This window comes from Notechis scutatus, chromosome 5 (assembly GCF_049901735.1).
Source record: "Notechis scutatus isolate UNSWTSFEM ecotype Mainland chromosome 5, rNotScu1.2, whole genome shotgun sequence".
NCBI classification, from domain to species: domain Eukaryota; kingdom Metazoa; phylum Chordata; class Lepidosauria; order Squamata; family Elapidae; genus Notechis; species Notechis scutatus.
Window position 1 is genome coordinate 2158582 of NC_142013.1, and position 25090 is coordinate 2183671.

At 44.8% G+C, this 25090-nt stretch overlaps 1 protein-coding gene and 1 long non-coding RNA gene across 4 annotated transcripts in view; both read left to right on the forward strand.

The window, feature by feature from the left end:
• ARRB1 (arrestin beta 1) overlaps positions 1 to 16530 on the forward strand; it is a 73874-nt gene extending 57344 nt beyond the window's left edge. Inside the window, exons 8-16 of one of the 2 annotated variants that reach the window (XM_087965945.1) lie at positions 3130 to 3265; positions 5169 to 5253; positions 7197 to 7269; positions 9933 to 10070; positions 10391 to 10474; positions 11677 to 11700; positions 13918 to 13988; positions 14768 to 14819; positions 15903 to 16530. In XM_087965945.1, coding sequence (XP_087822071.1) covers positions 3130 to 3265; positions 5169 to 5253; positions 7197 to 7269; positions 9933 to 10070; positions 10391 to 10474; positions 11677 to 11700; positions 13918 to 13988; positions 14768 to 14819; positions 15903 to 16011 — 772 coding nt within the window. In that variant the 3' untranslated portion in view covers positions 16012 to 16530. The remainder of the gene's footprint in view (positions 1 to 3129; positions 3266 to 5168; positions 5254 to 7196; positions 7270 to 9932; positions 10071 to 10390; positions 10475 to 11676; positions 11701 to 13917; positions 13989 to 14767; positions 14820 to 15902) is intronic. The other variant, XM_087965946.1, reaches the window with a different exon arrangement.
• Positions 16531 to 16915: 385 nt separating this feature from the next.
• LOC148130335 (uncharacterized) lies at positions 16916 to 24233 on the forward strand. 2 transcript variants are annotated; one of them, XR_015749688.1, is made up of 2 exons: positions 16916 to 18768; positions 20670 to 24233. It is a non-coding gene; the product is annotated as an uncharacterized LOC148130335 (long non-coding RNA). The 2 variants fall into 2 exon arrangements; XR_015749689.1 differs by having other exon boundaries at positions 20704 to 24233.
• The last annotated feature ends 857 nt before the right edge of the window (positions 24234 to 25090 follow it).

Here is a 25090-nt window from a genome sequence, read left to right on the forward strand (position 1 = left end):
GTTGAAGCTGAAGTATTCATTGACAGGTAGGACATTGCAATGTATGATTTTATATACTATACTTAGATCAGACCAAAGTCGGCATAGTTCTAGGTTTTCTAGGTCTAGAGTTTCAAGTCTGGTGGCATAAGGTATTCTACGAGTAGAGGAGTGGAGAACTCTTCTTGTGAAATATTTCTGGACTTTCTCAACTGTGCTAATATCAAATACGTAATGTGGGTTCCAGACTGATGAGCTGTATTCGAGTATTGGTCTAGCAAATGTTTTGTATGCTCTAGTTAGTAGTGTGATATTACCAGAGAAAAAGCTATGTAGAATTAGATTAACAACTCTTAATGCCTTTTTGGCTATGTCGTTACAGTGGGTTCTAGTACTTAGATCATTAGAGATGAGTACTCCAAGATCCTTGACAGAGTTTGGATCATCAACAAGGTCTTGACTATTTAGCTTGTATTTTATTTTCTGTTTTTTTTGCCAATATGTAGGACAGAGCATTTATTTGTTGAGATTTGAAGTTGCCATTTGTTTGACCATTCTGATACATAGTCAAGGTCTTTTTGGAGGGTAGTAGTATTGTCTGTGGTGTTGAATAGCTTTACATAATCAGCGAAGAGAATGCAATTGCTCTTAATATGATCACAGAGGTCATTTATGTAGAGTATGAAGAGAGTTGGTCCTAGAACACTGCCTTGGGGGACACCACTGTTGACAGGTACAGAATTTGAGAGGACGCTCCCAATTTTGACCATTTGTTGTCTGTTTGACAGGAATGCTTCTATCCAGTTATGCAGTTGTCCAGTGATACTGTAAGATTTTGGTTTTAGGAGTAGTTTGTCGTGTACCACTGAATCAAAGGCTTTACAGAAGTCTATGTAGATTGCGTCTATTGCTTTGCCTTGGTCGAGTTGTGTCGTCCATATGTTTTTGCAGTGTAAGAGTTGCAGATTACGGGATAGTTTTTTTCTGAAACCAAATTGTTTATTGGAGAGTAGGTTATTTGTCTCTAAGTGGAGGATGATGGATTGGTTAATAATTGATTCCATGACTTTACAGGTGACGCAGCATAAGGAGATTGGTCTGTAATTTTCGACTAGGCTTGGGTCTCCCTTTTTGAAGATGGGGATGACTGTGGCTTGTGACCATAGGTTAGGTAAGGAGCTGGTCCTGAAAGATTTTTCAAAGATTATGCTTAGAGGTTTGGCTATGGCAGTGGATAGCTTTCTTAAGAAGTAGGCACATATTCCATCCTGGTCCAATAGATAGAGATGGTTTTAGATTGCGTAGTGCTTTTTCAACATTGTCTTCTGTGAAATCGATATGTATTAGATCATTGTTGTTATCTGTGGTACGGCTAGGAAATACTGGGCATGATTCATTGCTGTTTACAAATACTGAGCCGAAGAATGTGTTAAAGATGTTGGCTTTAATGGTGTCGTCGTTGCAGTCTTTGCCATTAGGTCCTTTCAGGGGTGGGATGGAACTTGAGTCTTTTAGTTTGTTGTTTACAAAATTGTAAAAAGCCTGGGTGGAATTTTTTAGCTTGTTCTGTTCTCTATCCATTGATAAAACATATTCCATACCGTGTAATATTCAGTTTCTTCTTTTTCTTTAATTTCTAGTGTTTCTAGTGTTAATCTATTCATTTCTGCACATTCAAATTTTTTTTTTCATTTATTTTTCCCTCTTATCGGTATTTTATCACTTTTCCAATTTTGGGCAAATACAATCCTAGCCGCTGTTAGTACATGTATAATTAAATAAATCTTTTCTTTACAGTAACCTTCTGGTACCATTCCTAATAGGAATATTTCAGGTTTCAGATCTATATGTTGTTTAATCATTTTTTCCAACCAGGTGTGTATTTTAGTCCAATACCTTTTCGCCTCTGTGCAAGTCCACCACATATGATAATATGTTCCCGGTGTTTGGTGACATTTCCAACATTTCGTTGATTTATCTTTAAAAATTTATAAAACATCTTATACAAGTTCTCCTTATATGCTGTCGATATTGTCAATTTATAGTTCCTATCCCATAGTTTCTGCCACTTTTCCAATTCTATAACATATCCAAAGTTTTTTGCCCGTGCAATCATTGTTTCTTTAAGTTGTTTTTCTTCCAGTTTGACACCCAATAAATAACAATTCAAGGCAGGATAACTCAAGAGAGGGACAAGTGAATTGCAGCACACACACACACACACACACACACACACACACACACAGAGAGAGAGAGAGAGAGAGAGAGAGCCTCGAGCTCTTCTAACCTTAGGAAGTTCAACCCTAAAGCAAGACAAAAACTTCAGCAATTTAGTAGTCCCTCTCCTGAGTTATTCCGTATTGAATTGCCCTATGGCAAGTTGGCCAGGGCGACGTGCCATACGACAAAACGGATGGAGCTCTGGAAATTTTGGGGCTCCATTGCGGTCGTTAAGTCGAGAATTCCCTGTATACTGTATGTCCCATTTGGGGAATTCTGGGTCCTGTAGTCCCAAGAGCTGTAGTCCTAGAAACAGCCTGGGTCTATGATGGCATGCACAGCCATTTGTGCCGGCACGCAAGCTGCAGGCAAACTTACCTCACTGCGCATGTGCGCGCCTCACAGCTGATTTTTGGCTAGTTTGAGGCCTTTTTTCAGCCTCCCACAGGCTTGAGGAAGGCTTCTGCAGGCTTTGCAGGCCGAAAACTAGGCTCGTTTTCAGCCTCCCACAGGCTTGAGGAAGGCTCCTGCAGGCTTTGCAGGCCGAAAACTAGGCCTGTTTCGTCACTTCCTGTTTTTCCAAAAATACCAGAAATGACGAAACGGGCCTAGTTTTCGGCCTGCAAAGCCTGCAGGAGCCTTCCTCAAGCCTCTGGGAGGCCAAAAAGGCCTCAAACTAGCCAAAAATCAGCTGTGAGGCTCAGTGCAAGTAAGGGGGAGGGGTGGGTGGGTGGGTAGGTGAGGATTGTGCACGCATGCATAGGGGGCTTGGGGGCGCGCTCATTGCCTTGTGGGTGCTGGCACACGAGTGCGAGCACGTAAGCACGCGCACAATTTTTGGCCCAGGAGCCCAAAAACGTTAGCCACCACTGGCCCGGGTAATGTGTCGTGTTGTGAGATTGTCTGTCTTATCCCCAATTGCTGCTGCAGGAACTCTGTGCGCCTGGTCATCCGCAAAGTCCAGTATGCGCCCGAGCGGCCTGGCCCGCAGCCCATGGCTGAGACCACCAGGCAATTCCTCATGTCCGACAAGCCCCTCCATTTAGAAGCATCACTGGATAAAGAGGTACTTGAGTTGGGCGACATCTCTTGGGGGGTTCATGGTGGGCCACCAGGCAAGTGAGAAGATCCGGTCGTGGTCCAATATGATGGAACGTCCTCCAACAATGTAGACCGGTCTTGATTCCTGATCTAGATCGACAGCCCTAGCAGAGTTTATGGATTTGTGATGTTGAGACTCTGGAAAGAGTGCAGAGAAGAGCAACCAGGATGATGAGGGGACTGAAGGCTCAAACCTACGATGGACGGTTGCAGGAACTGGGCCTGGCTAGTCTAGGGAAGAGAAGGACCAGGGGAGACAGGAGGGCAGCAGTCTTCTAGTATTTGAGGGAGGGGTTGCCACAGAGAGATAAAGGGGGTCAAGCTATTTTCCAAGGCACCTGAAGGCCAGACAAGGAATAATGGATGGAAACGGATCAAGGAGTCAGGATTCCAGCGATCACCCAAATTAAATTGTGATTCTCGAGCCAAACTTCAAAAAACTTCCAAAGATTCATTAGAGGAAACATCCTGGCACTGCCCTGTATGAAGCCAACTCTGGCCTACATCATTTCCAGTCCCCTGTGACCCTGTTTCCCCTCTTTCCCCCCTGGGTGTGTCATAAATCAGATTCTCCAATTGAGCATCTTCACAGGCTGTGTGTCATCAATCATGTTCTCCAATTAAATATATCCCTGGGCAAAAGCTCTGGTAGTTTAGTTACAATCTTTTTAAGATAAGACTTGGAATGTACTTTCGCTTACAAATTGCTGCACTGCTCTCCCATATTTCCTTCCTCCTCTTCCCCCCCTTTTTATGGCAACTACTAAAACAGGCATAGGAATGTTCTATGAGTCAACAGAGAGATTCAACCTGGAAATAAGGAGAAACTTTCTGACAGTGGGAACAACCAACCCATGGAACAGAAGTTGCCTTCAGAAGTTGTGGGAGCTTCATCCCTGGAGGCTTTCAAGAAGAGATTGGATTCCCATCTGTCAGAAATGGTGTGGGGTCTCCTGCTTGGGTGGGGGGTTGGACTAGATGACCTACAAGGTCCCTTCCAACTCTGATTATCTGTTAAATCTGTTAAGAGCAACATAGATGATCAGGGGACTGAACGCATAAAAGATATGAAGAATGGTTGCAGGAACTGCATATGTCTGTGTTGTGGTTCACCAGCAGCAGGTGCAGATGGCTGAGGTTTCGGAGAGCGAGGACTCGGGTGAGGGGCCTGCGTGGGAGGCAGGGATGGAGTGAGGACCATCAGGGGGTGGAGTGCTGCCTTCGGAGATTGTGGAGGCCGGCAGCAGTGAGGAAGAGACCCCCGAGGAGCCTGTGCCCAGTGTGTGTGCGCGCAGGGCTGCTCGAAGGAAAGAGCAGCTGCAGCAGCACAGGCGACTCAGGAGTAAGGCTGCAGGGTAGTGAACCCTCCCTTAAGAGATAAAAGCCAGCTGAGAAACTGGAGTTCTTTGCAGGAAGCAAAGACGTTTTTGCACTCAAGCCTTGTGGACATTTGAACTCTCTTAGTTTGTGTTTGGAGACTCTTTGTGTTGGAACTATTTCTTGGCAACTTTATCGAGTGTTCTTGGCAGCCTTGCACAACCTTGGCAAGGCTCGTTCTTATCAGAGACAATGAGTTTGAAACAGCCTTTTAACCGGGAAGGAACGGAATTCGTAAAGAATCATGAAAAGGTTTTGCTGTTACCTCCATTTTGTGTTTGTTTCCTTGGAACAAGGTTTGGGTCAGAACAGATACCAGGCTTGTACTGGCTGGGGCAACCTATTTTCGGGGGCTGGGGGTCTCAGAAGATCTGGGTGGAATTGGGGAGCCCTACAAAAGGGTGTTCCATGATTGGAGATCCTGAAGGAGAATTCCTTCCAAGTAGATTCCCCTTGAAGGCCTTCTCCATCTGTGGCTTGTCTCCCCACAGATCTATTATCATGGAGAACCCATCAACGTTAACGTCCACGTGACCAACAACACCAACAAGATGGTCAAGAAAATTAAAATCTCAGGTATTCAGACCAGGGGTGGGATTCACATTTTTTAACAACTGGTTCTGTGGGCGTGGCTTAGTTGGTGGGCGTGGCTTGGTGGTCATGTTACTGGCTGGGTGTGGCCAACTCAACATCACTCACATTGAGGCATGCATCTCCTCGCCTGGCCTCTCATGACTGTGGGGATGCTGCAACAGTCGTAAGTGTGAAAAAGGGTCATAAATCACTTTTTTCAGTGCCATTGTAACTTTGAAGGGTCACTCCACACAAGCAAAGTACCAGCAAAGGAGGGGGAAAAAACTCCAGAAAAGTTCCTGAGACAGGAAGTCTAGTCCTGCCAAGAATGTAATAAGGGTTAACGGAGAGGCAGTTTCTGTCAGCAACACCAGAATGTTTCCTTCCTGCCTTCCTTACAGGATTAGCCCTGTAATTTCTTCTAACAACCAGTTCTCCGAACTGCTTAGAATGTTAACAACCGGTTCTAGCGAATAGGTGCGAACCGGTAGAATCCCAGCCCTGATTCAGACGTTTCGGACTCTGGTGGGGGCCTCAGGGAGAGGAGAAGGTTGGCTCTTCTACCCAAGACCCTCCAGGGTGGGACAGCGAAAGGTTTTGCAGAGTTGTGGGTGGGAATGGGGGCTTAATTGTCCTGGATTGGGAGTCTGGTGGATGGCACGAGGCCATCAAAAGCTCTTTTGCCCTTTGGGTCCCTGAAGAGAAGGGCAGGAAGAGAGAGGGAGGGAAGGATATAAAGTCCAGAGAACTTTGAGTCCAAGACCTTGATCTGAACCAATGATCAGATGGGACTTGGGAATCAGCGAGGAGGGTCCTGTTTTTACATGCAATTTGTTTATACATACGTATTTTACACTTTTTAAACATATACAGTCCATTAAATGAAACCTGTCTGTCCAGTTAGATAGTTCTCCCCTCCTCTCCTCTTCTCTCCTCTTCCCTTCCCTTCTTTTTTCTCCTTCTTCTCTTCTCCATCCTTCTATCTTCTCTTCTCTATTCTTCTCCATTTCTCTCTCTTCTCTTCTCTTCTCTTCTCTTCTCTTCTCTTCTCTTCTCTTCTCTTCTCCATCCTTCTATCTTCTCTTCTCTATTGTATTTTATTCTACTCTATTCTCTCTTTTTCTATTCTCCTTCTTCTCCATTCTTCTCTCTTCTCTTCCCTTTTTATTCTTCTCTTCTCCATTCTTCTCTCTCCTCTTCTCTTCTCCATTCTTCTCTCTTCTCTTCTCTTCTCTTCTCCATCCTTCTCTTTTTATTCTCTTTCTCTTCTCCATCCTTCTCTCTTCTCTTCTCTTCTCTTCTCTTCTCTTCTCTTCTCGTCTCCATTCTTCTCTTCTCCATCCTTCTCTCTTCTCTTCTCCTCTCTTCTATTCTTTTTCTTTGCCATTCTTCTCTCTTCTCTTCTCTTTTCTCCTTCCTCTCTTCTCTTCTCCTCTTCCCTACCCTTCCCTTCCCTCTCTCCTTTCCTTTCTTCCTCCCCTCCCCACCCTTTCTATCCCTTTTATCTTTCCCTTCCCTCCCTCCCCTCCCTTTCCTTCCTTCCCTCTCTCCTTCTCCTCTCCTCTCCTCCTGTTACAAAAAGTAATTTGATTTCCATTTGATTCCATATTTTCTTTCATCTCCTCCCTCCATTTTTCATGTTACATCATTTAAATTCTTCATCTCCTGAGGTTCAGGACGTTGGTCCCAGGAGGGGTGTCCTTGGGGTATGGCCAAATAAGGCAAATAAGACAGTGGTGCAATCAAAGCTCCGTCCATTTTTCTTTCAAAACAAAGGGCACTTCCATGACATCACCGAGGCTGCCATCTTGCCTTTTTTGACCACCCCTCCCTGATAGCTCAGGGTAGCTCCGTGGACATTGCTCAGTCAGCTGGCCCAGAACCCCTCGGCCCCCCCCCCCAAAGGTTTGTGTGTCTCTCTCTCTCTCTTCCTGCTTGCTTTCCAGTTCGCCAGTATGCGGACATCTGCCTGTTCAACACTGCCCAGTATAAGTGCCCGGTCGCCGTGGAGGAAACTGAGTGAGTACCCAGCCGGCGGGCACAGCCCCTGCCTTGTCCAGGCCTGCCCGAGGGCTCCGGCTTCCAATTGGAGTGGAGTGGAAGTGGAAGTGGAAATAGAATAGAATAGAATAGAATAGAATAGAATAGAATAGAATAGGAATAGGAATAGGAATAGAGAATAGAATAGAATAGAATAGAATAGAATAGAATAGAGAAGAGAAGAGAAGAGAAGAGAAGAGACGAGACGAGACGAGACGAGACGAGACGAGACGAGACGAGAAGAGAAGAGAAGAGAAATAGGAATAGGAATAGGAATAGGAATAGACTAGAATATCAGAATAGAATAGAATAGAATAGAATAGAATAGAATAGAATAGAATAGAATAGAATAGAATAGAATAGAATAGAATAGAATAGAATAGAATAGAATAGAATAGAAAGAGAAAGAGAATAGAATAGAATAGAATAGAATAGAATAGAATAGAATAGAATAGAATAGAATAGAATAGAGAGAAGAGAAGAGACGAGGACGAGACGACGAGACGAGACGAGACGAGACGAGAAGAGAAGAGAAATAGGAATAGGAATAGGAATAGGAATAGGAATAGGAATAGACTAGAATATCAGAATAGAATAGAATAGAATAGAATAGAATAGAATAGAACAGAACAGAACAGAACAGAACAGAATAGAATAGAATAGAATAGAATAGAATAGAATAGACTATTGGAATGAATAGAGAATAGAAATAGAATAGAAATAGAATAGAATAGAATAGAATAGAATAGAATAGAATAGAATAGAATAGAATAGAATAGAATAGAATAGAATAGAATATTATTTATTGTCCAAGTGTAATTAGACACACAAAGAATTTGTGATTAGACACACAACGATAGGCACATATGCAAGGACATACAAGATCTATGGAGAAGTATTACTGCATACAGGTAGTCTTCAAAGTTGCAACCAAAATTAAGACAATTATGGTTGTAAGTCGAGATGGTCATAAAGCAGCCCTGATGTGATGATGTCATGGGACGGAGCAAATAGTATGAGTGGTGTCCTTTGTGTCCTTTGTGTGATGGTGTCATTCTCACTGATCCTTCCTTCCCCAACACGCATAGTGTGGTATAACTTATTAGAACTTGCTTTGCATTTTTCCAGGCTTAAGCATCTCACATGCTGTTTTTGCAATAATCTGCAAAAACCTTTCTTGTCCTTTTCTAATTGTTATGCTTTTTTTTTTTCCCCATAAGATTTTGTTCTGTGAGCACTTTCCTCTAATAAGGAACACTCTGCTTGCTCCTTTCTCTGATATATGCATATTTATGCCCACAAACACATTCTTTTTTAATTGGAAATGTGCGTTGTAAAACTCCAGACAATAAAAACAGCTGCAGTTTGATTGGAGTATGTTTAGAAAGTGCAAATTAGAATCTGAACTGAGTCCATTTCTGCCCACCCTGTATAGGCTGATCCCGCTCCCTGACCAAAGATTGGTTCCAAACCACAAAAAATATTCCAGTTGTGTGGCAATTTACAGTTTTTGATAGGTGATAGATAGATGATAGATGGATAGATGATGGATGGATGGATGGATGGATGGATGGATGATGGATGGATGGAGATAGATAGATAGATAGATAGATAGATAGATAGATAGATAGATAGATAGATAGATAGATAGATAGATAGATAGACAAAAAGACTAAAGAAATAAATAGGAGATAGTATAGGTAGATAAATGATAGATATGATAGATAGATAGATAGATAGATAGATAGATAGATAGATAGATAGATAGATAGATAGATAGACAGACAGACAGACAGACAGACAGACAGACAAAAAGACAAAATAAAGAAATAAATAGGAGATAGTATAGGTAGATAAATGATAGATAGTAGATAGATAGATAGATAGATAGATAGATAGATAGATAGATAGATAGATAGATAGACAGACAGACAGACAAAAAGACAAAATAAAGAAATAAATAGGAGAGTGTAGGTAGATAAATGATAGATGATGATAGATAGATAGATAGATAGATAGATAGATAGATAGATAGATAGATGATGATGATGATAGATAGATAGATAGATAGATAGATAGATAGATAGATAGACAAAAAGACAAAATAAAGGAATAAAGAAATAAATAGGAGATAGTATAGGTAGATAAATAATAGATGATGATGATGATAGATAGATAGATAGATAGATAGATAGATAGATAGATAGATAGATAGATAGATAGATAGATAGATAGACAAAAAGACAAAATAAAGAAATAAATAGGAGATAGTATAGGTAGATAAATGATAGATGATGATAGATAGATAGATAGATAGATAGATAGATAGATAGATAGATAGATAGATAGACAGACAGACAGACAGACAGACAGACAGAAGAGGTATAGAGATAAATAAGTAGGTGATGGAGAGAAAGCGAGAGAGAATGATCATAGAATCCTAAGGCTAGAAGGGACCCTGGAGGTCTTCTCCTCCAGCCCCCTTCCCAAGGCAGGAGACTTTATACAATCCGCAACCATTTTATTGTTAATTCCCGCTGAGAAATGAAAAGCCGCAAAGGGCAGCACTAAGCTTTTGTATTATTCCGCCACGCCCTGATGGTGCACCCTGTCCCCTGGTCCCTTCTGCCCCTTCCCTGCAGCGATATGGTGGCCCCCAGCTCCACCTTCTGCAAAGTCTACACCCTGACGCCTTTCCTGGCCAACAACCGGGAAAAACGTGGACTGGCTCTGGACGGAAAGCTGAAACACGAAGACACCAATTTGGCTTCCAGCACCCTGTGAGTGACCTTTTCCTCAGGGGGGGCTGTTGGGAGGGTGGATTCAGATGGAGCACAGATGCACCCTGAGGCCCCCCCAAAATGCCCCTAGCCCAGGGGGTGTCCAACCTCGGCCACTTTAAGACGTGTGGACTTCAACTCCCAGAATTCATGAGCTAACCTGACAGGAGGAGGAATTCTGGGAGTTGAAGTCTACCAGTCTTAAAGTGGCCGAGGTTGGAGACCCCTTGCCCCAGCCAACACATATGGACTTCAACTCCCAGAATCCCCCCAGTCAACATGTGTGAACTAACCGCCGTCATCTTTCTTTCCACCCCCAGGTTGAGAGAAGGCGCCAACAAGGAAGTTCTGGGCATTATCGTCTCCTACAAAGTGAAAGCCAAGCTGGTGGTCTCGCGAGGAGGGTGAGTCCAGTCTTACGGCCGCAATGGAGCCTGAAATTTCTGTGGTATTTCCTAACCCTTAACCCTAACCCTGTGACCCCCCCCTATTGCTTGCTGTGTATATGTACACTGGGAGCTTCTGCACCAGAGACAAATCCCTTCTGTGTCCGATCACACCTGGCCAATAAAGAAATCTAGTTCTGTTCTGTTCTATAATTCTACTCTATAATTCTATTTATTCCATATTTCTATTCTGTTCTGTTCTGTTCTATTCCATATTCTAGTTCTAATTATAATTCTGTTCTGTTCTATTCTATTCCCTATTCTATTCCCTAGTCTAGTTCCAATTATAATTCTATTCTATTCCCTAGTCTAGTTCTAATTATAATTCTGTTCTGTTCCGTTCTATTCCCTATTCTAGTTCTAATTATAATTCTATTCTATTTTATCCCCTATTCTGTTCTCTATTCTAGTTCTAATTATAATTCTATTTTAATTCTACTCTACTCTACTCTACTCTACTCTACTCTATTTTATTCTATTCCCTATTCTATTCCCTAATCTAGTTCTAATTATAATTTCATTCTATTCTATTCTATTCTATTCTATTCTATTCCCTATTCTATTCTATTCTATTCCCTATTCTATTCTATTCTATTCTATTCCCTATTCTATTCTATTCTATTCTATTCTATTCCCTATTCTATTTCTAATTATAATTCTATTCTATTCTATTCTAATTCTATTCTATTCTACTCTGCTCTGCTCTGCTCTGCTCTGCTCTATTCTATTTTATTCTATTCCCTATTCTAGTCCTAATTATAATTCTATTCTATTCTAGTATGATTTGATTGCTCATTGCACCCTATGACTATTATTAAGTGTTGTACCTGATTATTCTTGACTCTTGGCGAATGTATCTTTTCTTTTATGTGCACTGAGATCATTTGCACCAAGACAAATTCCTTGTGTGTCCAATCACACTTGGCCAATGAAGAATTCTATTCTATTCTATTCTATTCTATTCTATTCTATTCTATTCTATTCTATTCTATTTCTCTGTTCTGTTCTAATTATAATTCTCCTATTCTCCTAATTCTGATGATTATGATTATGATTATAATTAATGATAATTATAATTCTGTTCTCCTATTCTACAGTATTCTATTCTGTTCTGTTCTGTTGAGTTCTAATTCTCTTCTCTCCTCTCCTTCCAACGCCAGCTTGCTGGGAGATCTTGCCTCCAGGTAACACCTTTCATATCTACCTGTGCTGATCAAATGCAGTGCAACCTCCCCTCCACCAGGGGCATCCATGGGGAAAGTCAAAACAGTCCAGGTTTTTTTGCACAGAAAGGATGCGGCTGCGGCTGCAGTCGCTAAGCAGAGAAGCCATTTTGACTTTTCTGACCTCCTCTGCAGAACCCCTTTGCCTTTGCATGCAGAGACCTGATCCCATACCTCACCTAGAAGGGATGGGGTACTAATACTGTTACTGCATTGCTACAGCACTGATGATGTTCCCTAGTTTGGTTATCAAACATCTGTAAGAAAACCACCAATCTCAGAGAGCACCCAGGACCCCTCATAAATAATCAGAATAAATCCTAATTATTGACACACATTGTTTTAATAGCACCCTTTCAGGGTCAAAACTTGGTCCTCTGGAGGAGAATAATCCCTTCACAAGCGAAACCTTCATGTGAAGGAGGCTGTGTGTTAGAAATGAGGACTAGAAACTTGAGTTGATACAGCTGTAGCAGAGGTAAGGCAGGATCTTAAAAGCAAGGTAACCTTTAAGATAGGTTTAGGGGAGCAGGAAAGATGCTTTTGGGAGGGGTAATAAATTAATCCCCTCAAAAGTGAAACCTTCATGTGAAGGAGGCTATGTGTTAGAAATAAGGACTAGAAACTTGAGTTGATATAGCTATGGCAGAAGTAAGGCTTTGCTGGCTGGGGAATTCTGGGAGTTGAAGTCCGCCAGGCTTAAAGTGGCCAAGGTTGGAGATTCCTGATCCCTAGAGTCTCCCACTTTCATTAAAAAAAATTAAATTTGAAAACAAAATGGCTTCCGCAACTTCCCTCTCCGATTCCCCCATGGAGAAAGAATCTCGGGATCTCACACCATTCACAGCAAGAAAAGCCAAGTTTTCCCTCCCTTAAAAGATAAGTTTCTTTGAATGCCTTTCCGGAAACTGGGGCCAACTTGGATTCCCCACAAACCCAGTTTGGGAAACCTTGATCAGGCAAGATCCTCAGCATCTCCAGGCAGTGGTGAGATTCTATTGGTTTCTATAGGTGATTGTGCACTTCACGCGCACGCACATCGAGCTTTCCAAACACCAGCTGAGGCTCTGCCACGCCAATCCACTGAGCGTCAGGGCTCCGGCATTCTCCCCCATTCAAATCATGAGTCTCTAGCCACATCTTTCAGAGTTTAAAGAAGATTTATTAGGAGTGAACATGCCGGTGCTGTCTGGGTGCAGACGACTCCGAGGCACATCATTCATTTCCCCCTTGACCCCCTGGTCTCCCCTTACCCCTTGGGTGTATATTCTCCAACGGGACGCTGTTCTGACCCAAACCCTTTTCCAATAAAACAAATAATAACCAAAGAAAACAGAAACCTTTTCATGAGTCTTACGAATCCCCAGTTAAAGGGCTGCTGCAAACTAATTAACTTTGATAAGCACAAATCTCGCCAAAACTCTGCGAGACTGCCAAGAATCACAGATAAGAAATAGTTGACAACACGAGTCTTCAAATACCAACTTAAGATACTGTAATGTCCATAAGGCTGAGTTTCAAAACGTCTTTGCTTCCTGCAAAGAATGTCCGCTTCACAGCTGGCTTTTATCTTCTTGAAGGAGCGGCCATTCCCTTGCAGCCTTACTCCCGAGTCGCCTGTGCTGTTGCAGCTGCTCTTTCCTGCGAGCAATCCTGCGCGCACGTGCACTTGGCACAGGCTCCTCGGGAACCTCCTCATCGCTGCTGCCAGCCCCCACAATCTCTGAAGGCAGCAGTCCACTCCCTAATGGTCCTGGCCCCTCATCTGAGTCCTCGCTCTCCTCACCTGCTGCCGGCTAACCACAACAGACATATCCCTCGCCAAGAGTCATCCATCATGCTGTCCAGTAATACTCTTGCATGCCAGAAGCTTCGGTTGCCTAGCAAATTATCTGTGAAAACATTTAAGGAATGTACTACTTTACACACTCCCTTTCCGCTGGCAACTCTATAAGACCAGAGAAATATTTTTGAGTTGACACTTGAGAGAATAAAGAACAGAAAAGCGCAGGGGCAGGTGGGACGGCCAATTTTTGCTACCGGTTCAGTTGAACCGGGCCGAACTGGTAGCATTTCACCCCTGGCTCCAAGTCTTGAGAAGAGGCCATTCCCCCGAGGAAGGAGGCTGGTGCTGGCCATATCCAAAATGGCTGCCTCACTTTTCGTCTTTCTTTCCAGCGATGTGGCTGTGGAGCTGCCGTTCACCCTGATGCATCCCAAGCCCAAGGAAGAGTTGTTGTACCGAGAAGGTGAGTTTGTCCGCGTGTGTTCTGACCCGAACTTGGTTCCAAGGAAGCAAACATGAGACAAAGGCAACAGCACAACCTTTTAATGATTCTTTACTAATTCCGTTCCTTCATGGGTAAAAGGCTGCTTCAAACCAATCAGCTCCGATAAGAAAGAGCCTTGCCAAGTTTTTGCAAGGCTGCCAAAAACACCAGATAAAGTTACTAAGCAATAATTCCAACGCAAAGAGTCTCCAAACACCAACTCAGATATTCCTAATGTCCACCAGGCTCGAGTATCAAACTTCTTTGCTTCCTGCAAAGAACTCCTGGTTCTCAGCTGGCTTTTATCTCCTCAGGGAGGGGCCATTACCTGGCAGCCTTACTCCTGAGTCGCCCGTGCTGCTGCAGCTGCTCTTTCCTTCGAGCAGCCCTGCGCGCAACTGCATTGGGCAAAGGCTCCTCTGGGGCCTCTTCCTCATTGCTGCCAGCCTCCACAATCTCCGAAGGCAGCACTCCACTCCCTGAGGGTCCTGGCCCCATCCCTGCCTCCCACGCAGGCCCCTCACCTGAGTCCTCACTCTCCAAGACCTCAGCCGTCCGCACCTGTTGCCAGCGAACCACAACAATGTGGGGTGGACTTAGGCAGGAGGCAAATGAGCATCCTCCCGAAAGGACCTTCATGAGGACTGCTGTCTTGAGAGGGCTGGCTGGTTGAAGAAACAAGTCGGCTGGGGGTGGGGTGGGGATTATGCCCTCTGTCCAAGGAAAACGGATAAATGGGCTTTGTTTCTTGTTTTCAGTGCCCGAAAATGAGGCTCCCATCGACACAAATCTCATAGAACTCGACACGAAGTAAGTCCAATTACGTTGTGTGTATTTGTGTGTGTGTTCGGAAGAGCACCGCAATGGGAAACCTGGCTCCTTTGCCCAGCTACTCTGCCTCCTACAGGTAGTGCTCGACTCACAATTCATGTAGTGACTGAAGCTACGACGTCACCGAAAAAAGGGACTTTATGATTATTTTTCACACTTATGTCCATAAAAGGGATTTACGACTATTTTTCACACTTATGATCGTTGAAGCATCCCCGTGGTCATGTGATCAATAGCAGTTCAGTCAAACGGTAGCTGTTTTTTTACTACAAGTTCAGCCAAACAGTAGCTGTTTTTTTACTAGCGGTTCAGCCGAACAGTAGCATTTTTTTACTACTGGTTGAGCCGAATGGTAGCTGTTCTTTTACTACCAGTTCAGCCAAACAGTAGCATTTTTTTACTACCAGTTTGGCCAAACGGTAGCCATTTTTTTTACTGCCAGTTCAGCCGAATGGTAGCTGTTTTTTCACTACCAGTTCAACCAAACAGTAGCATTTTTTTACTACAAGTTCAGCCAAATGGTAACTGTATTTTTACTAACAGTTCAGCCAAACAGTAGCATTTTTTTACCAACAGTTCAGCCGAACAGTAACTGTTTTTTTACTACCAGTTCAGACAAACGGCAGCTGTTTTTTTACTACCAGTTCAGCCAAACAGTAGCATTTTTTTACTACCAGTTCAGCCGAACAGTAGCATTTTTTTACTACCAGTTCAGCCAAACGGTAGCTATTTTTTAACTAGCAGTTCAGCCGAACAGTAGCTGTTTTTTTTACTACTGGTTCAGCCAAACGGTAGCTGTTCTTTTACTACCAGTTCAGCTGAACAGTAGCATTTTTTTTACTACCAGTTCGGCCAAACGGTAGCTGTTTTTTTACTACTGGTTCAGCTGAATGGTAGCTGTTTTTTACGAGCGGTTCAGCTGAACGGTAGCATTTTTTTTACTACCGGTTCAGCCAAACAGTAGCTGTTTTTTTTACTACCCGTTTGCTTGAACCGGGCCGAACCGGTAGCATCCCACCACTGCCCTTGACCCATTTTCCCTCTGTCCTTGTTTTGCCACAGTGATGATGACATCGTCTTTGAAGATTTCGCCCGGCAGAGACTCAAATGCATGAAGGACGAGGAAGAGGAGGCCGACGGGACCAACTCGCCACAGCTGAACAACAGATAAACCGCCCGCCTTCCTCTCCCGTTTCCACTCTGAACGTCCCAGCACTCCCCCTACTCTTTTCTATAAGTTTCCTTGGAAGTTGCGTTGTTTTTAAGACATTGCCCGGAAGGGCCTGCAACGGAGGGGGATTTGCAATCGGCCCCCCTGCAAATGCTGGCTCTGGGTTTGAGGTCTGAATATTGCAGACGGGGGTCTAAGAAGGGAGCTGCCTTGTTCGAGCCATGCTGAGGGCATGGGTGGGCGTGCATGTGCATTTCTCTGTGTGCGTGTGCTGGGAGGGGGTTTCGTGACCCAACTAGGGAACATCAGCGCAAAAAGGGAGGAAGAAGAGGAGGATTGTGGAGTCCCTGGCGCTCTCTGAGCTTGGTGGCTTTCTTGCAGATGTTTCATGACCCAACTAGGTAACATCATCAGTGCTGGGAAAGAATGGGGTTTACAGAGAGAGGAGGAGGAGGACAACTGTGGGGTGCCCTCTGATCTTGGTTATTTTCTTGCAGGCATTTTATGACCCAACTAGGTAACATCATCAGTACTAGAAGCGAGAAGAGGAGGAGGAGGAGGAGGAGGAGGAGGAGGAGGAGGAGGAGGAGGAGGAGGAGGAGGAGGAGGAGGAGGAGGAGGAGGAGGAGGAGGAGTGGAGTCCTTGCTGGTCTCTGAGCTTGGTTGTTTTCTTGCAGATTTTTTATTACCTTTTTATTAACATCAATGCTAGAAGGGAGGAGGGTTTGCAGGCAGGCAGGCAGGAGGAAGGAGGAGGAGGAGGAGGAGGAGGAGGAGGAGGAGGAGGAAGAAGAAGAAGAAGAAGAAGAAGAAGAAGAAGAAGAAGAAGAAGAAGAAGAAGAAGAGGAGGAGGAGGAGGAGGAGGAGGAGGAGGAGGAGGAGGAGGAGGAGGAGGAGGAGGAGGAGGAGGAGGAGGAGGAGGAGGAGGAGGAGGAGGAGAAGAACGGTGGGGTCCTTGGTGCTCTCTGAGCTTTGTAGTTATCTTGCAGACATTCCATGACCCAACCAGGGAACATCATTCAGTGCTAGAAGAGAGTTGGGTTTGCTCTCTGTTTATCTACCATAACTTGCACAACGAGTGTTGATTTCTTGTGAAGTCCTTGTAGGTCTCTGAGTTTGGTGGTTTTCTTTCCATTTCAGGACCCAACTAGGTACCATCATCAGTGCCATTAAGGGACCAATAGATGAGAATGCACCGATGGCGTTACCTAGTTGGGTCCTGAAACGTCTGCCAGAAAACCACGAAGCTCAGAGGGCACCAAGGACCCCACAGTCCTCCTCTTCCTCCCCCTCTCCACAAAGCCCCACATCCTTCTAGCATGGATGATGTTACCTAGTTTGGTCATGAAATGTCTGCAAGGAAACAACCTAGTTCGGAGAGCACCGAGGACCCCACAGTCCTCCCCTTCCTCCTCCCCTTCTCCTTCCCTTCCACTTACATACCCCATTCCCTTCTAGCACTGATGATGTTACCTAGTTGGGTGATGAAACGTCTGCAAGGAAACAACCCAGCTCAGAGAGCACCCAAGGACCCCACATTTCAACCCTGAGCTGCAAATAATTCTCATTTTATTGGTGTCATGTCTCTGCTTTATATGGGAGGAATCCTGGATGCAGAGTGAGTGTTCCTCGTCCTTTGTAAAACCCGAACTCAGGACTGGCTGGTAGGAGAGGCCAATGGGAAGGGATTTCTTCTTCATCCTTGCTGAACTTTCCTTGGGGAACTTTTGGATCTAACTTTAAAAGATGTAGATCTGATCAGTACAGGCAGTCCTTGCCTTGCGTCTACAATTGAGCCAAAAATTTCGATTGCCAAGCAAGATGGTTGTTAAGTGAATGTTGTCCCGTTTTACAACCTTTCTTGCCACGGTGGTTAAGCGAATCAGGTTTCCCCCTTTGACTTTGCTCGTCAGAAGGCCGTAAAACGTGACTGCAGGACAGAGCAACAGTACATGCCAGTTGCCAAGCCTCCGAATTTGGATCCCATGACCATGGGGAGGCTGCCACCTAAGTGTGACAGACAATAACAAGTCCCTTTTTCTGGGGCCGTGGTAACTTCAAACCAGTCCACCCTTGGCCATTTTAAGACTGGTGGACTTCGACTCCCAGAATTCCTCAGCCAGCTTTGCTAAGAATTCTGGGAGTTGAAGTCCACCCATCTTAAAGTAATCAAGGTTGGAGACCCCCGCAGTCTAACATATCCAACTTCCTGGCTGGCAAGTTCACACGACACACCTCCGTGCAAAAGCCAGGACACAACAAAGCACAACACCCCAACCTCATTTCTCACTCCCGTTTCTTGACTCACACCCGTGCCCTCGCTTTCCTGCGAGTGTCGACACACACGTTCTCCCCCCCGCCCACCCATGTTCACACAAGAGTGTGAATTGCACAATTCCTGTCATCCCGTCCACTCTGGATTTTCTCAGCAGAGAATAGGTCATCCTCGACTCACAACCACAATGGAACCCAAAATTTCCATGGCTGAGTAAGTCAAGTGAGTTTGGCCCCGTTGGATGCCACTTTCTTGCCATGGTGGTTAAGCGAATGGCTGCAGTCGTTCAGTCAGGAAAACGGTCATTAAGTGAATCTGGATTTCCCCATTGACTTTGTGTCGACTCATAAAACATTCCTACGCCTGTTTTAGTAGTTGCCATAAAAAAGGGGAGGAAGCAAAAGAACATTCCAACTCCTCTCTTTAAAAGGTTGTAGCTAAACTTCCAGAGTTTTGCCCGAGAATAGATTTAATTGGAAAATGTGATGGATGACACCCAGCCCGTAATTGGTGAATGTGATTGATGACACCCAGCCCGTAATTGGAGAATGTGATTGATGACACCCAGCCCGTAATTGGAGAATGTGATTGATGACACCCAGCCCGTAATTGGAGAATGTGATTGATGACACCCAGCCCGTAATTGGAGAATGTGATTGATGACACCCAGCCCGTAATTGGAGAATGTGATTGATGACACCCAGCCCGTAATTGGAGAATGTGATTGATGACACCCAGCCCGTAATTGGAGAATGTGATTGATGACACCCAGCCCGTAATTGGTGAATGTGATTGATGACACCCAGCCCGTAATTGGTGAATGTGATTGATGACACCCAGCCCGTAATTGGAGAATGTGATTGATGACACCCAGCCCGTAATTGGAGAATGTGATTGATGACACCCAGCCCGTAATTGGAGAATGTGATTGATGACACCCAGCCTGTAATTGGAGAATGTGATTGATGACACCCAGCCCGTAATTGGAGAATGTGATTGATGACACCCAGCCTGTAATTGGAGAATGTGATTGATGACACCCAGCCCTTAATTGGAGAATGTGATTGATGACACCCAGCCTGTAATTGGAGAATGTGATTGATGACACCCAGCCCTTAATTGGAGAATGTGATTGATGACACCCAGCCTGTAATTGGTGAATGTGATTGATGACACCCAGCCCGTAATTGGAGAATGTGATTGATGACACCCAGCCCGTAATTGGAGAATGTGATTGATGACACCCAGCCCGTAATTGGAGAATGTGATTGATGACACCCAGCCCGTAATTGGAGAATGTGATTGATGACACCCAGCCCGTAATTGGAGAATGTGATTGATGACACCCAGCCCGTAATTGGAGAATGTGATTGATGACACCCAGCCCTTAATTGGAGAATGTGATTGATGACACCCAGCCCGTAATTGGAGAATGTGATTGATGACACCCAGCCCGTAATTGGTGAATGTGATTGATGACACCCAGCCCGTAATTGGAGAATGTGATTGATGACACCCAGCCCGTAATTGGAGAATGTGATTGATGACACCCAGCCCGTAATTGGAGAATGTGATTGATGACACCCAGCCCGTAATTGGAGAATGTGATTGATGACACCCAGCCCGTAATTGGAGAATGTGATTGATGACACCCAGCCCGTAATTGGTGAATGTGATTGATGACACCCAGCCCGTAATTGGTGAATGTGATTGATGACACCCAGCCCGTAATTGGAGAATGTGATTGATGACACCCAGCCTGTAATTGGTGAATGTGATTGATGACACCCAGCCCGTAATTGGAGAATGTGATTGATGACACCCAGCCCGTAATTGGAGAATGTGATTGATGACACCCAGCCCGTAATTGGAGAATGTGATTGATGACACCCAGCCCGTAATTGGAGAATGTGATTGATGACACCCAGCCCGTAATTGGAGAATGTGATTGATGACACCCAGCCCGTAATTGGAGAATGTGATTGATGACACCCAGCCTGTAATTGGAGAATGTGATTGATGACACCCAGCCCTTAATTGGAGAATGTGATTGATGACACCCAGCCCGTAATTGGAGAATGTGATTGATGACACCCAGCCCGTAATTGGTGAATGTGATTGATGACACCCAGCCCGTAATTGGAGAATGTGATTGATGACACCCAGCCCGTAATTGGAGAATGTGATTGATGACACCCAGCCCGTAATTGGAGAATGTGATTGATGACACCCAGCCCGTAATTGGAGAATGTGATTGATGACACCCAGCCCGTAATTGGAGAATGTGATTGATGACACCCAGCCTGTAATTGGAGAATGTGATTGATGACACCCAGCCCTTAATTGGAGAATGTGATTGATGACACCCAGCCCGTAATTGGAGAATGTGATGGATGACACCCAGCCCGTAATTGGAGAATGTGATGGATGACACCCAGCCCGTAATTGGAGAATGTGATTGATGATACCCAGCCCGTAATTGGAGAATGTGATTGATGACACCCAGCCCTTAATTGGAGAATGTGATTGATGACACCCAGCCCGTAATTGGAGAATGTGATTGATGATACCCAGCCCGTAATTGGAGAATGTGATTGATGACACCCAGCCCGTAATTGGAGAATGTGATTAATGACACCCAGCCCGTAATTGGAGAATGTGATTGATGACACCCAGCCCGTGAACAAGCTCAATTGGAATCCTGACACTTTGCTTGTCAGTTTTCTGACCCAACTGGGTTCCCAAAGAGCAAACACAGACAAAGGCAGCAGCTCCCACCTTTTAAAGTTTAATAATGAATTCTGTTCCTTTACAGATAAAAGGCTGCTTCCCCTAATTAGCTCCGATAAGAAAGAGCCTTGCCAAGGTGTTCGTCAAGGCTGCCAAAAACCCAGAGATAAGAACGAATTTACAAGATTCTCCAAACACGAACTAAGATGTCCACCAGTTGAGCTTCAGAGCTTCTTTGCTGTCTGCAAAGAACGCTTTTTTTCAAACCGGGCTTTTATCCTCTTGAGGGAGGGGCCATTACCTTGCAGTCTTACTCCCGAGTCGCCTGTGCTGCTGTAATTGTTCTTTCCTACGAGCAGCCCTGCGCACACGTGCACTTGGCACAGGCTCCTCGGGAACCTCCTCATCGCTGCTGCCAGCCCCCACAATCTCCGAAGGCAGCAGTCCACTCCCTGATGGTCCTGGCCCCTCACCTGAGTCCTCGCTCTCCTCAGCCATCTGCACCTGTTGCCGACTAACCACAACAGTCAGACGGTCGCAAAAGGGGATCACGTGACCCTGAGACACTGCAACCATCATAAATATGAGCCAGTGGCCAAGCGTCTGAATTTTGAGGATGTGACCATCGGGGATGCATGTGTGGAAAATGGTCATAAGTCACTTTTTTTCAGTGCTGTTGTAACTTCGAATGATCAGTAAATGAATGTTTGTAAATTGAGGACCAGCTGTATTTATTTTTTAAGCCTGTGATGAGAACATGACAAAAGAAAAGTAAACCTATACAAGTAAGTCCTCCACTTACGACTACCAGCAAGCCCAAATGTTTTGTTGCTAAGCAAAACATTTGTTAGGTGAGTTTTGCCCCCCTTTTATGACCTTTCTTGCCACCTGTTGTTAAGGGAATCAATGCAGTTGTTAAGTGAGTCATGCCATTGTTAAGTGAATCTGGCTTCCCCCATATTACTTTGCTGGTCAGATGGTCGCAAAAGGGGACCATGTGACCCTCGGGACACTGCAACCGTCATAAATATGAGTCAGTGGCCAAAGCCTCTGAATTTTGATCCTGTGACCATGCGGATGCTGCAGAAGTCATAACGGTGACAAACAGCCGTCGGTCCCTTTTTTTCAGTGCTGTTGTCACTTCAGACGGTCACTAAATGAATGGTTGTAAGTCGAGGACTACCTGTGGTTGTTTTTTAGCCTGTGATGAGAACGTGTCAGAAGAGAAGTCAAACATATACGCACAAACCCACATAATTTTGTGCAAAACTGAGGGACGCTGAGGTTCAACTCTCCTGGTGATCCCTTTGTGCAGATCTTCTAGGGCAGGGGGGTCTCCAACCTCAACCATTTTAAGATTTGTGGACTTCAACTCCCAGAATTCCCCAGCCAGCTCTGTTCTAGGGCAGAGCTCTCCAAGCTCGGCCATTTTAAGACTTGTGGACTTCAACTCCCAGAATCCCTCAGCCAGCAAAGCAGAGGTCTCCAACCTCAACCATTTTAAGATTTGTGGACTTCAACTCCCAGAATTCCCCAGCCAGCTCTGCTCTAGGGCAGAGCTCTCCAACCTCGGCCCTTTTAAGACTTGTGGACTTCAACTCCCAAAATCCCTCAGCCAGCAAAGCAGAGGTCTCCAACCTCGGCCATTTTAAGACTTGTGGACTTCAACTCCCAGAATTCCTCAGCCAGCAAAGCAGAGGTCTCCAACCTCGGCCATTTTAAGACTTGTGGACTTCAACTCCCAGAATTCCCCAGGCTCTGCTCTAGGGCAGAGCTCTCCAACCTCGGCCCTTTTAAGACTTGTGGACTTCAACTCCCAGAATCCCTCAGCCAGCAAAGCAGAGGTCTCCAACCTCAGCCATTTTAAGACTTGTGGACTTCAACTCCCAAAATCCCTCAGCCAGCAAGCTGAGGAATTCTGGGAGTTGAAGTCCACAAGTCTTAAAATGGCCGAGGTTGGGGCCCCTTGCTCTAGAGAGCCAGAGAGAGAACGCACATCGTGGGCAATCTTACACAATATCTTTCATAGTTTGCACATCAGCACTAGAATCGCACAACCTTTCCATTCCCCGCGGAGACGGGGCAGAGGCGATTCTTCCAGGATCACACATCTCATTCTCTTCCGTTTCCTCAAAACCAGGTGATTTGGAAAGAGGATGGAGATAGGCCTCGACTTACAATGTCTTCATTTAGTCACTAAAGGAGCTGTTGTAAGACGAAAAACTGCCTTATTTATTTGGGGTTTAAAAGCTATCCCGATAAGAGCCGCGGATCTGAATATATAGGGAGCCCTCGAATTACAACCGTTTGTTGAGGGACTGTTCCAAGTTACAACGGTGCTAAAAAACAGCGATTTGTGACTGTTTTTCACACTTAACGACCGTTGGCAGCGTCCCCATGGACACATGATCAAAATCCAGAGGCTTGGCCTCCCCGGAATTGCATGATCCCCTTTTGGCAACCTTTGGATAAGCCAAGTCGATGGGGAAGCCCGATTTGCTTAACGACCGTGTTACTGACTGAATAACTGCAGGGATTCACTTAACGGTGGCAAGAAAGGTCGTAAAATGGGGTGGAGGGGTAATTCACCGAATCGATGCGTCACTCGGCCACAGAAATGTTGGGTTCGATTGTGGTCATAAGTCGAGGACTGCCTGTTTTTGCCTTTTTTTTTCTTTTTTTCTTTTTGGCTCAGTCTTGTGTTTGGCACTGGGCTCATTGACCTCTGCTCTCTTCCCAGGCTTGGGCAGTGGTGGGATTCAAATAATTTAACAACCAGTTCTCTCCCACTTGGGTAGAGGGGGTTGGACTAGATGACCTACAAGGTCCCCTCCAACTCTGATTATCTGTTTTATTTGTTATCTCTGCCCTCGTGATTTCTTCCAACCACCAGTTCACCAAACTGCTCAGAAACTTAACAACCGGTTCTTGTGAACCGGTGCGAACCGGCTGAATCCCATCACTGAATTTGGAAGCTCCCCACTGACCCTAACCCCACAGGCTGATCGCGGGATCAAATAGGGGTCCAATTTAGCCCCTCCCTCTTCTCAGCAGGGGGAGAGAAGATCCGCACGTACGCCGGTTCCTGCACTACGTCCAGCTAACCCAGCCACACGTGGTCCCTTCCCCCTGTCCTTGGCTTGGCTTCTGTTCCTTTCCTGTGACGGTTTCTGTGGTTTTTGTCAAATAAATTATTCTAGTTTATTAATCCGAGAAACGTTTTGGCTTCTCTTGAATGGCATCCGGTGTCATTTCTCTCCTCTGGTGGGCTGGGAGCGGCCAGCCGGTTCTGCGATTGCTGGACTATTGTGCCACCCCGATGCAGATGAGGGTGGAGAATGGAGAGGGGGGAGGCTGTGGGTGGCACACACACACATACACACGGAAGTCACACACTCGGCTGCAACACACAGCATGTGACTGTGTGCGATGCAATGCGGTGTTTTCTCAAGGCTGCCTCTACTGCACCACGCTGGTTAGCTTCAATTTTGGTTTCTTTTTCCTCTTGGAATAGAATAGAATTCTTTTATTGGCCAAGCGTGATTGGACACACAAGGAATTTGTCTCGGTGTAAATACTCTCAGTATACCTAAAAGAAAAGAGACATTTGTTAAGAATCAAGAATCCTAACCTACAACACTTAATGATAGTCCTAGGGTACAGTCAGCAATTGAATCATACATTGGCATGTTGGATCATGTTTCATTTAGGGTTGAATGCACACTTTCTCAAATTTAGGAACTTAAAAGATGAGTGGACTTCAATTCCAGGAATTCCTCAGCCAGCTGTGGAAAGAGGGATTATCCAGGAGAATTTAACGGGGAAACTGAGGCACGGCCATCCTGACATCTGACGAAGAATTCCTATTCTATTCTATATTGTATTCTATATTGTATTCTATATTCTCTTCTATTCCATATTCTCTTCTCTTCTATTCTATTCTATTCTATATTCTATTCTATTCCATATTCTATTCTATTCTATATTCTATATTCTATTCTATTCTATTTTATATTCTGTTCTATATTCTATTCTATATTCTATTCTATTCTATTCTATTCTATTCTATTCTAT